Below are 12167 nucleotides of genomic sequence, written 5' to 3'. Positions count from 1 at the left end.
AAAAAAAAAAAAAAAAAAAAAAAAAAAAAAAGAAAAAAATATATATATATATATCTAAGTGCATCGCGATACGACTTCAAGGGTAAAAGATACGATTAAAACAAAGCAAGCAAAAGAAACAAATGGCATGAAGCACAGACCGCGTTTGATGACAATTTATATTCCAAAAAAACTTCTTTTCTTAAATGCCTCAGTTTCGAGAAAAAGAAAAATAAAAAAAATAAAAAAAATAAAAAAAATAAAAATAAAAAAAAAAAAAGTACAAATCGTCGCGCAACTTGCGTGAACGATTAACCTAGAAAAATCCAAAGGTTCCGCGTCCACTAATTGCAATCTATCCATCATCTATCCATTTTAGCTTGGAACGTGACAAGTTCAATGGTTCCTGGAAATATCATGGTGCTCGTTATAAGATTTTTAAAACTGATCATTTAGATTTCGTTTCTTCCGTTTCGCTGTACTCTTTTACGTGAAAAGGGTCCTTTTTTAAATAACACATAGATTCTCTATCGGCAAACGATACTTTGACGCGTCAGTTAAGTTTAAGGCAGCTTTAAAGTTTTTATTTTGGCGAATCTCCGTATTCCAGAAGAAGAAAAAAATGAGAAAAAAAGAAACAAAGGGAAAATTATTAAAACAAAGAGAGAAAGAGAGAGAAAAAGAGAGAGAGAGAGAAAGAAAAAGAGAGACAGACAGACAGACAGACAGACAGACAGACAGAAAGAGAGAGAAAGAGAGAAAGAGACGATACGATTCGCAAGGCCTTTATGCTGATTTTTGCTAACAGATTAACAGGCAATGTGGAAGACTCGGGCATTCTACCGAATGCCTAGGCCAAATGAAAATTTTCTAATACAATGTGTACGCTATAATAGCGATCTATCGATTAATCGAGACACGCGCAGGACGCTGAGGACTACCGTAATCGCGTCAAGATCGTAGGAAAGAACACAGACTGATAGATTCTACGATGTTGACCTCCCTTGACGGTAGTGAGTTTAGGCCTGCATGTATTCTATGCCGCGAAAACGACATTGGAAACTACCGTACATTTTACATTCATTCGACGCGATATTCATTCATTTTATACTCATCAAACGCAACAGACGTTCATTCCAATCATTAATTTTAATACTTTTGCGATCGTACTACTACCATCCGTTAATTAACGCCTATATTGAAACTATATTGAAACTATAGGATTATAATCGACATGTGTATTACGACAATGATGCACAATGATCATATTGGCTACAATTTATATATATATATCTAATGATAAATCCTAAAAGACAAATGATATAATTGAATTTCAGCGATCGCAAAAGTGTTGATTATATCGATCGATCGATCACGTATATTTTTTTACATATTCAAAGTACGATATCGAAGTTGAGGAAATGGTTTCCAGTGACGTTTTGTCGATTGTCATTCCGTATATTGCCTCGATTTCCTACCTTGCCTGCATTAAACGCACTATTATAAATAATGAGATGAAAGAGAAAGAAAGAAAGATAGTGTGTGAAAGAAAGCGAACGAACGATGAATGAGCGAACGAACGGAGGAGCGAAAGATAAAAGAGAGAATGAGAGAGCGAAAGTGGAAGAGAAATAAACCTAGAGCGTAAGATTTAAATTTGCGAAAAGAACAAAAAACATGAAAACGGTATAAAGAATGGAAAATTAAGAAGATCGTGTAAATACGCTGAAAGTAGATAAAACGAAGAATCAAGCGACTAACCGCCTCGACAACAGACAAGCAATATTTAGTTCTTACCATCTCGTAATAATTAAACGATAACTCCAACTGTACTGTACACACGTGTACACACTCGTACGTATTTAAACGACTATAAATTAAATGTTAATTATCCTTACACTTCGTATATAGTAAATTGTTACGCATTTATTATCATTACAATTATTGAATAGATAATGCTCAATTAGCATTTGTTTCTTAAAATAAAGAATAAATATATGGCTGTTGGATATTTATATGCACATATCACTACCTATCATTCACACCTCTCTCTCTAGTCATAAGCTTTTAATTCCAATCATTCACGTTACCCCTCCTTAAAATTAAGAATCGTTCGTCGTTTTCCGTCAATCTAAACTATCGGCGTGAAACGACGATCGAATAGAAAGACGGATCCTTCTAACAGGAAGGAAGTCCAAGGATATGTTTCAACTTATAAGGCGAGGTATATCGTTTTTAACCTTTTATTGTAAATTGATCTACAATCACCATATCCTGGTTCATCGTCGTTACATCTTCATCGTTATAGATAGGAAAATGTTACAGCAGCACTATTGCTCAATTATAGTGTGTGTATGTGTATATGTGTCTGCATATAACTCTGTTCATTTCTCGCAAGTATCAACTTCGATCGTAAATTTTAATTTAAAAATCACTTCTATCGGAGATCAAATGCCTCTCCGATTCATTATTGTACAATTCGATTTCGAAATGGCGGTTTCTTCGTAATATAAACAAATTTTTCACGATATTTAGTCTCAAAAATTCGCGATTGCGGGATGGTCGTGAAACGGAACAGAAAGAGGGAAACTACCTAACTTATGAATAACACCTTTCTTTGCACTTGCATCATCGTCATCATCATCATCATCATCATCATCATCATCATCATCATCATCCCCCTTAAGAAGAACGTGTATGATTTTCCGTGTACACGTCGAAGACAATATATATTCCTATATTAATTAGAAAAATAATACAGATTTTGCCTTGTTAATGGAAACAATTAGCTATATGTAATGTACCACATGATTTATGCGGGTATGGACATTTGAGTATGTTGTCACGGCTAACCAAGTCCCTGAAAACAATGTTAAGACTTCTTTCATCTCGCAGAAAAATTATACGTTTTTTTTTTTTAAAATCTAAAAAAGACATTTTTTTTTAAACACGCACCGAAAAATTTACTTCGTGCTATCTTACATAATCGCAAAGAGCACAAGCATAATTATCGGCGGTGCTATAAATTTCAAATCTAAAATATATAGGTAACGATAACGCATAACGAAAAAAAGAAAAAAAATGATAAAGAAAATTCATGACAAACTATTGTGATCATCGTATTAAAATAATATCGTTCGGACACGTAATTTCTATCGCAAAACAATAATAACATTAAAATATTTGGGAATAAAAAAAAAACTATGAGCCTTATATCGTACAGTTATTCCAACAGAATGTAACATCGTATGGAAATATAGGAACAAGATAGCGAAAATAATACATTCTTGTGCACATATTTGGAAATAATAGATCACAACTAAAAAAAAAAAGCGCAAAAAATGGAATCCTGATAACGTTCGGCTCTTATCAAAGATAAAATTAATTAAAAAGCCAAGAACGTTAAATCACAAATGAAACATCATTCCAAACATTAAATATATACTCAATTACAACATTTTATTATTATAAATATGTTGTGTCGACGAATTAAAATGTAAATATAGAATATGATCGTACGAACATTAATTGACAAAGAATAATGAGGATGTGAAATGTCCTACCTTATCAAGGTACAGGACTGTCTGTTCCGCTTCCACTGTTGGTCCCAGCTTCTGTTTTTGTGGCAGCTACTCTATCACCTCGCTTAGAACTCTTCGATAAGGAAGCAACTTCTTTCAGCAAACTGGAAATCTTGTGTTGCATCGTCGATATTTTGGCTTCGTACTCTTTTTCTGTCGCTTTCATTTTATTACGCAGCTCTGTTTCTGATGTAAAATTTTTTGCTTTCAATTCTGTAATCTGAGAAAACGAAAAATAATTATATATGATATCAGTATTATATGAATATATTTCAAATTATTATTATTATTTTTTTTTCTTTTTTATACTTACTTGTCTATCTTTAGCAAGTAATTGCCCGTCTTTAATAGATATTTGTTTCTGAAGATGAGCTATCTTTTCCTTAAGTTGTGTAACGGCGACTACATGATCCGAACTATTGGGATCATGTGGATCATGGACACCAACCATTCGCGCTGCTTTCACCGGTGTTGGACCATTTGTGTCCGCACCTTCAGATTGAGGCGGTAGCTTCGTTACATCTATTCTGTGTGGTCTCTTATTATGACTCTTTAATCTGAAGCAAAATAATTAAATTGACTAGGAATTCGTATGAAATATTTATACATTGAACATTACCAGGTTGTGTTACAATCGAAGAGATACTGAAATTGTGATGAACACAATTAAAACTACTAAGCACAAACCTTGCGACATTATTTGTATTTGAATAATTACTTTTGTTCTTTGTGCTTTGCTGCTCGTTGTTGTGCTAATTTCAAATGTGCCCTCCTTTCAGCATCGGATTGTTTTGTTTTTGCCAATGCTCGTTTGTATGACAATGTACACAGCCAACATAATAATTTTCCATCAACCTTTCAATCAAGATATTGATAATTATTGTTCTTGTATAACAAGAGTTTGTTTTGAATTTAAGATATTAATAATTATTATTCTCAAATTCAAAAAAATTCTTGTTATAATTATACAAAAATCAATTACCTTCTTATCTTCATCTTGTCTGTCAAAGGCACACTTTTGTTTGCATTGCTCGCAAGTAACTGGTGGCCCATAACGCTTCTCAGAATTTGTACATCTTTGACATTTACTACCAATAAATGCAGCTATGGTATTGCAATATTCACAGGCCGATGGCTTACCATAAGATTTCACATTTTGTTCACATTTCTTACAAATAGTGCTTGTATTGCCCTTTCTACAAAATAAAAAATAAAATTTTTTGAAAATATATCTTATAATCTGAAATGTAAAATAACATATGATGCTTACATCGTTTGTTGGAATTCCGATCTACAATATGTACATTTCACCACAGGAAATGCACCTCTGCATTCCTAAATAAGCAATATAGTACACAATATAGTAAAAATTCATTTAAAAAAAAAAAAACTTATTGTAACAACCTATATTGTATATATTTAAATTTAAGTCGATTAATATTCACACAGAATTTAAACAGAAAATACACAATGTTATAAGAAAAAAATATTTATCAAATTAAAAATTAAATAATTATTTTTTCAAAATGTGGCTTTTTTAAACAAAATCAATTAAAACGTTACAATTAACTTTTTTAAACATATGTACAATTATCCTTAAATTGGAGCGTAAAAATGAATCTGTATTAGAATCAAATTTTTATCTAAATCCTATTTCAAGATTTTTATTCGTTAACAGTGTTAATGTATATGAAACATATATTTGAATTAAAAGTTCTATTATTAGCATCGTATCTTACAAACACGAAAAATGACGCTTTAAAAGAATCAGTAATAGTGTAAAGAAAATTTTCCGAGGAAAAATATTAAAATCCAAAGCAATACCTTACACAATTGTTGCCCTGGAGAAAGTTCTTCAAAAGGATGCCTTGAAAAGCATCTGGAACATGCGAAAAGTGCTTGCACATTGTTCGCGCTCATCCTTGAACAGCGATTCGTGTTTGGCCTCGGTGCCCCAAAACCGTACGTCACCGACGATAAAACCAATTCGTAAAGACAACGGCGGATCGAGCCAAATTTTGCTTTCACTAGTAATCGGCCGTATTGTGAAACAAAAAGAAACGTAAAATTCAACACGATGGCACTTACGATAACAACTCCTTACATGTTTCACGATGTTTTACGCGTCTGACGCGATTGTTTTGCGTACATAACCGCGTCACTTCGCTCGTTCACTGCACCGGTTGTTGATTTGAGACAGCCATCTGTGACTTCTTACGTTTTTACTTATTCACATTAACGTGTAGATGTCGCTTTCATCTTCTTATACATATCCAACAAAATTTGTTACAAACCAATCATTCTTTTCCTAACTAAGAGAACTGATTAATAATTGGTTAAATTGGAGTTAACACAGTATTGTAAACATTTCTCATAGAATATGTCCTCTTTGACCTTTTCCTTTTGAAACTAACGAATCAGCACACCTTGTTCATCATTCGTCATAGTTCAGCAGTTCCGTTTACGCACGTGCAGTAATGCACGCATCTTATGTTTACATAGCTTTTTAAGCATATTTCAAATATAAATATAACCTAATATTATATATAATGATTATCATAGTAAATATGTTTAATTTATTTCCAAATTTATTAAAAAATTAATTTTATTAAACATAATTAAGCATAATATAAAATTAAAAGTAAAATAAAAAAAAAACTTACAGGTACGTATATCTTTTACATACTAATTATATTTACTTATTCGTATAAAAAACAAATTTTTAAATCATTTTTTAAATTATATCTTTAAGCCTACAACAATTAAAATGAATAGTAGCAGAATATGAACTGGATATAAGAAAAGGATTAACTATAAAAGGATGATAATCAAGATTAAAGATCAAGATTCCTGACAATAAAAAATCAAAATCTCTTAAATTTATAATAATAAACTAACATCAGAATGAATTGTTTCAAAAAAAAGTAGTTTTATATTATCAACTTATGAGCAAAATATAAATTTTATCATTCTATTAAATATTTATTTATGTACATATATATAAGATTCTTTATTTTTAATTATTAAATTTTATTATTACATATGAAATTTAATTATTAAATATATACATGTTTCTATTTTAGATTTTTATTATCATTTTCTATTATTAGCTTATTATTAAATTTTGATAATATAATTATAAAAAATATAATTTATTAAATTAAAATCTTAATTATTTCTGTCATTCTAAAAAAAAGATTATAATTAAAATGAATAATCATAATTGAGAATAATGAAAAACATATTTACATAAATGAATCATTAAAATCATTAAAATATAATAAAAATAGGAAATAATACATGTATATTTTATTCTATTAAATGTACACATTGGCATCAATAGATTATTGAATATTTATTATAGATAAGTAGATTTCACATTGAAAAATATTTATATATAGTAATTATATCTTAAGCAACATGTATTTAAAAAAATAATCATAAAAAACAGATCAAGGTAATAGCTTGATCTTATATGACTGGATAACATTTGACTTAGAAACAGTAAATTATTCGCTCGGATAGTGTGCAGTACGTTCGTGGGGAATAACTCAAAAAACAAAAATATTTATTGAAAAGAAAATTTTTAAGGAATTTTATGGGTAAATATTTTATGAAAAATGTTATCAATTTTTTTATCCATCATTTTCGATTTATTATCATTTTTTTTTTTTTCTCTCTAACAAATTTCTTGCGTAACACAATAACCCTCATTCTGATTGATATCATAAAGGCTTTATGCTAAGTTACACATCTCCCTTAAAGAATATTGATTTACAATAAAAAAAATATGTGCTTTTAATAAATTTAATCGAAGCGGGAGAAACGGTTCAGGAGGTTTATTGTTTGACCACTAGATAGCGGGATAACCTTGATCGACAGTTTTGTTTAGATTTGTAGGAGTGTAGTTAGTACTATTTCGCACACAATCAAACATCTTGAAAAGCTGGGCATGAAGTAACCAATAAGCGATTTGCCAGTCTAATCGTTCCAACGTCATTGCATAACTCGTGTTGCTTTTTAAACCAATTATTTAATGCGCTGCGTGCAATGATTTTGCACTTGGAGACATTTTCCGATCGATGTCACGCGTGTGTAATGACGCCGACCGAAAATGCGAATGGGCGTAATAACGCCGGCAAGTTCTGCGAATTGGATATATGTCAGAACTAACCTAAGAAAAAAGTTTATTGTGCTATTCTAACGAGATAAATATTATTATAAGATAGTATGAATCGCTATTCAATCTTTTTTCATCGAATTTCGATTTCGATATGTTTGACGTTGTTGCTCTCGTGTAATAACGTCTGTAATAATTTACGTATAGGTTAACTTACAGCGTCCATAGACGTTTACAATCTGTCATTTAAATTCGACATTTTTTTAAATCGTAATGTAATATATAAATATAAATATAGAGCTGACGTTTTATTAAAAATAATACGTCCTTAGCCATGTATTTTATAATAAGCACAATTCTTGAAACGTTCCTGTTAACCAATGTTGAATCATACAAATTTGAAGGTAACTGAATACGTGTTTCATCCATTCAACGTTTCTACATAAAAAAAATTTTAAAGTTCTGTAAACAAAATTTTATAAAAACTATGTGATACATTCAGTTGATGCATTTAAAAGTATTAATGTGTGAAACTTTATTGTATATCACATTATTTGAAAATAATGTATACGTAAATATAAAAATGTTCTTATTTTTTTCAATAATCTTTTTTTTTTATTCTATTTCAGCAATCTTTAAGAATGAATTCAATTTCATTTTGGAATAATTTTTGAATTTGTGTATTTATACAATTAAAATAACAACAGATTCGTTATAATGCATTTATGATTAAATGCCATGCATTCTATATGTGAAAAATAATGTTTAAAATTAGTATATATTGGTGTATAACCTGATTGCATTAAAAATGCAAGCCAAGAAGCGCTATTTATTATTATTTGTAACATGTGCGTTTCTTGGTTATTGTTATTTTGGTGGTTATCGATTAAAAAGTGAAAAGTGGACAGGCAGATCTCAGTTGCCTTATGAGCGATTGCCTTCATATTTAAGTCTAAACGAAGAATTCTATGACAAGGATTTGAGAACATCAAATGGAAACCCAATTATGTCTCAACGTACAAAACAATGCCGTATGGAGACTTGTTTTGACTTTACCAAATGCAAGCAAGGTTTCACAGTATATGTGTATCCAATTGAAGATGTGATAAGTCCACTATACCAAAAAATATTGAATGTTATTACAGAATCAAGATATTATACATCAGATCCTACTCGAGCATGTATATTTGTATTAGCTCTTGATACATTGGATAGAGATCCATTATCAACAGAATTTGTGCATAATCTTCCTTCAAAATTAATGCGTTTACCATATTGGAACAATGGCAGAAATCATTTGATATTTAATTTGTATTCTGGAACATGGCCTGATTATGCAGAAGAATCTTTAGCCTTTGATTTAGGATATGCTATGCTTGCAAAAGCCAGCATGTCTATTTTTAGACATAGACCTGAATTTGATATATCTATTCCATTGTTTGGAAAACAACATCCAGAACGTGGTGGAGAACCAGGACAAGCTTTAGAAAATAATTTTCCTAATAATAAAAAATACATTGCAGCTTTCAAAGGTAAAAGATACGTCCATGGTATAGGTTCTGAAACTAGAAATGCTCTTTATCATTTACATAATGGCAAGGATTTAGTATTTGTTACAACTTGCCGTCATGGTAAAGCATGGAGAGAGTTACAAGATGAACATTGTCAACAAGATAATCAAGAATATGATATGTTAGTATTAAGAAAAGATATTTTAACAATTAACTAAATTCTATATTTAATTATTTTAAAAATGAATTTTTAATTTACTTATTTTAGGTATGATTATGAAATTTTGTTAATGAATGCTACCTTTTGTCTTGTACCAAGAGGAAGAAGACTTGGTAGTTTTCGATTTTTAGAAGCTTTAAGAGCTGGATGCATTCCAGTTATTTTAAGTAATGGTTGGGCACTTCCTTTTCACGAACGAATTGATTGGACACAAGCTGTTATATTTTCTGATGAAAGACTGTTACTTCAAGTAAATAATATCAAAATAAAATCTAATAAAAAGCGAAATCTATGTATATACTATCTATATATATCTATATATAAATCTACTAATCTATGTATAAATATTATTTTCTTAGATTCCAGATATAGTGCGGTCTGTGTCCAATGTACATATTCTTAAATTACGGCAGCAAACACAATTCCTTTGGGAACGGTATTTTTCGTCGATAGAAAAAATTGTATTTACAGTATTTGAGGTAATATTATAAAAATAATAATAATCTAGAATAGTATTATGTAAAACAATAAAAAAATAATTTCTTTTTTCTTAATTTTTTAACATTTTATCGAATTTATAGAATATTCGCGAGCGTTTGCCTTGGGAAGGTACAAGAGAAAAGCTTGTTTGGAATACTAATCCTGGAGCATTAGCAATATTACCACAATTTGCTGATAGTCAACAAGAACTTCCATTTTCGAAAAGTAATCCAGGTAATACCTTCACTGCCATCATCTATTCGCAGTTAGGATCTACTGCTGTCTTATATCGGCTGCTTAAGAGTCTCGCGAAAAGTAAATATCTAGATAAGGTAAGTTAATCGTGTAAATCAATAACTACTTTTATTTGATATTAATACACGTTCTATTTTAGATTATTCTTATGTGGAACTCGGATATTCCATTACCAAGAAGACCACGATGGCAAGGGATCAAAGCATCAATACATGTTGTCACGGTTGATGGTATATCTCAACGTTTCTATCCTCATCCATTAATCAAAACTAGTGCCATATTATCTCTAGACGAAGATGCCACACTCAATACAGATGAAATTGATTTTGCCTTTACGGTATGGAAATCGTTCCCTGATCGAATAGTTGGTTATCCAGCAAGATCACATTATTGGGATGATTCAAAAGTAAATTATTTTAATATTTACTTTTTTATTTTTTTTTCTCTAAAATTTTTACATTAATTTTTACATATTATTTTACATATTACAATATTAATCTATTTTTACACTTTTTTTTTTTTTTTTCTTATATTTGAAGCGTTCATGGGGTTATACAAGTAAATGGACAAATGATTATAGTATAATTCTAACTGGTGCCGCCTTTTATCATCGTTATTATAATACATTGTATACCGAATTACTGAGTTCGACGCTTCACAAGACTGTCGAGCAATCTCAAAATTGCGAGGATATACTTATGAATTTTTTAGTAAGTCATGTAACGCGAAGACCACCTATCAAAGTAACTCAACGGAAGTTGTATAAAGATACCACAGTGGCAGGAATCAGGTATGTATTACGTACCTATATCGAACTGCTACGCAGGTGAATAAGATTTCCGAATATTCTTAACGTTTGGTAATAAATAGTTCAGCAATTTTCTATTTTTTCTATAACAAACATATTTCCCACCAATAATAACTGTATTAACAAAGTAAAGAATGTTGAAATTTAAACTTGACCAATCAAATCACAGATCGTATAATCGATTTTTCACAATATCGATTACTTCTGCGATAATCGATTTACAGTCGTTACTTTGAAGTTTTCGCCATTGAAGTGACGAGCACGTTCGTTTGACTTTAATAATTTAATTTAGATTAAAAAATAAAATGTATATTGTATTCATATCAGTTTTTATTTGTATCAACAAGTGAAAACAGTTACATCAACATTAAATTATAAGTTTTATGTTTGATTAATGATACAATTTATTTTCAAAGTGTTGTGTTTTTTATCATTATCATTATTTGTTTCGTAACCTATCATCGTATGTATTTTGTTGCTATTTAAAATAGAGCTTTCTTCGTGGTAAGTTTTCATTTTAATTTTAATTTTATTTTTTCGTCAATGTTTAAAATTACTTGTATAGTCGCTTGTCATTATTATTGTTTTACCTGCGTAGCAAAGTGTCATATTCATGAAACATTTTCAGGAATTATTTGATCCATCAAATTTTCAGATCTCCATGGAATGACCCAGATCACTTTATACAACGACAAACGTGTATGAATACGTTTGTAGCCGTTTTCGGGTACATGCCATTGTTACGATCTAATATGAGGCTTGACCCTGTTTTATTCAAAGACTCTGTAAGCAACTTGCGCAAAAAATATAGGCAAATTGAATTAGTTAGTAATTAGAATTATACGAGATATTTTATCAGTTATACAGTTATTTACCCTCGAAACGGGCATCCTATATACGTAGCCTCGAATATTTCTATTAAATAGTGGCGCATATTGCTAATTACAACCGCGTGCGCGCGCTAGAGGCTATTCCAAATGTATAGGAAACATTTACATCGTTGTAAGTAAGAAAACCATTGTATTATAGTGGTTATCAAGCAAATCAAGAAGGTCTTTCATTCTTGAGGAATAGCGATTCTCTGCGCTTTTATATATTCGCAAAAATGAATTTTTGTACAAAGTATGGGATATCTTGTAATATTGTTCGAATTTAAATCGAGCCACGGTATACAACCGTTGTTGTATATATAACCGTGTTCAATTGATGTACA

The 12167-nt window shown here is 30.2% G+C and overlaps 2 protein-coding genes and 2 long non-coding RNA genes across 11 annotated transcripts in view; 2 read left to right on the top strand and 2 right to left on the bottom strand.

Annotated features, from left to right (window-relative positions):
• LOC102678465 (protein FAM76A) overlaps positions 1-5809 on the bottom strand; it is a 42307-nt gene extending 36498 nt beyond the window's left edge. The window contains exons 1-8 of one of the 5 annotated variants that reach the window (XR_422575.2): positions 5385-5809; positions 4831-4895; positions 4543-4756; positions 4279-4415; positions 3874-4117; positions 3543-3780; positions 2784-2839; positions 2207-2714 (exon numbers count right to left, since the gene is read on the bottom strand). Coding sequence is in view for 4 of the 5 variants with exons in the window: in XM_031513191.1 (XP_031369051.1) it covers positions 3547-3780; positions 3874-4117; positions 4279-4415; positions 4543-4756; positions 4831-4895; positions 5385-5480 (990 nt within the window). In the remaining variant the exon portion in view is untranslated. Of the gene's footprint in view, positions 1-2206; positions 2840-3542; positions 3781-3873; positions 4118-4278; positions 4416-4542; positions 4757-4830; positions 4896-5384 lie in introns of those variants that run through there. The other 4 variants (XM_006621246.2, XM_006621247.2, XM_006621248.2 and 1 more) reach the window with 4 other exon arrangements.
• Positions 5810-5961: 152 nt separating this feature from the next.
• Positions 5962-6474, top strand: LOC102678861. Its single transcript, XR_422577.2, has 2 exons — positions 5962-6225; positions 6313-6474. It is a non-coding gene; the product is annotated as an uncharacterized LOC102678861 (long non-coding RNA).
• A 510-nt stretch (positions 6475-6984) lies between these two features.
• Positions 6985-12167, top strand: part of LOC102678944 (exostosin-1) — a 7834-nt gene continuing 2651 nt past the window's right edge. For 2 of the 4 annotated variants that reach the window (XR_004151294.1, XM_031513182.1), the window contains exons 1-7: positions 7215-8084; positions 8310-9372; positions 9460-9661; positions 9771-9890; positions 9993-10223; positions 10286-10552; positions 10686-10936. Coding sequence is in view for 2 of the 4 variants with exons in the window: in XM_031513182.1 (XP_031369042.1) it covers positions 8489-9372; positions 9460-9661; positions 9771-9890; positions 9993-10223; positions 10286-10552; positions 10686-10936 (1955 nt within the window). In the remaining 2 variants the exon portion in view is untranslated. Of the gene's footprint in view, positions 7163-7214; positions 8085-8309; positions 9373-9459; positions 9662-9770; positions 9891-9992; positions 10224-10285; positions 10553-10685; positions 10937-11609; positions 11844-12167 lie in introns of those variants that run through there. The other 2 variants (XM_006621249.2, XR_004151295.1) reach the window with 2 other exon arrangements.
• Positions 9501-9829, bottom strand: LOC116186326. Its single transcript, XR_004151297.1, has 2 exons — positions 9742-9829; positions 9501-9700 (listed from the first exon to the last, which is right to left on the bottom strand). It is a non-coding gene; the product is annotated as an uncharacterized LOC116186326 (long non-coding RNA).

Source organism: Apis dorsata, unplaced genomic scaffold (genome assembly GCF_000469605.1).
Source record: "Apis dorsata unplaced genomic scaffold, Apis dorsata 1.3 scaffold_618, whole genome shotgun sequence".
Classification (NCBI taxonomy): domain Eukaryota; kingdom Metazoa; phylum Arthropoda; class Insecta; order Hymenoptera; family Apidae; genus Apis; species Apis dorsata.
The sequence above is the reverse complement of the archived record's forward strand: the minus strand, read 5'-3'. Positions and strand labels throughout refer to the sequence as shown.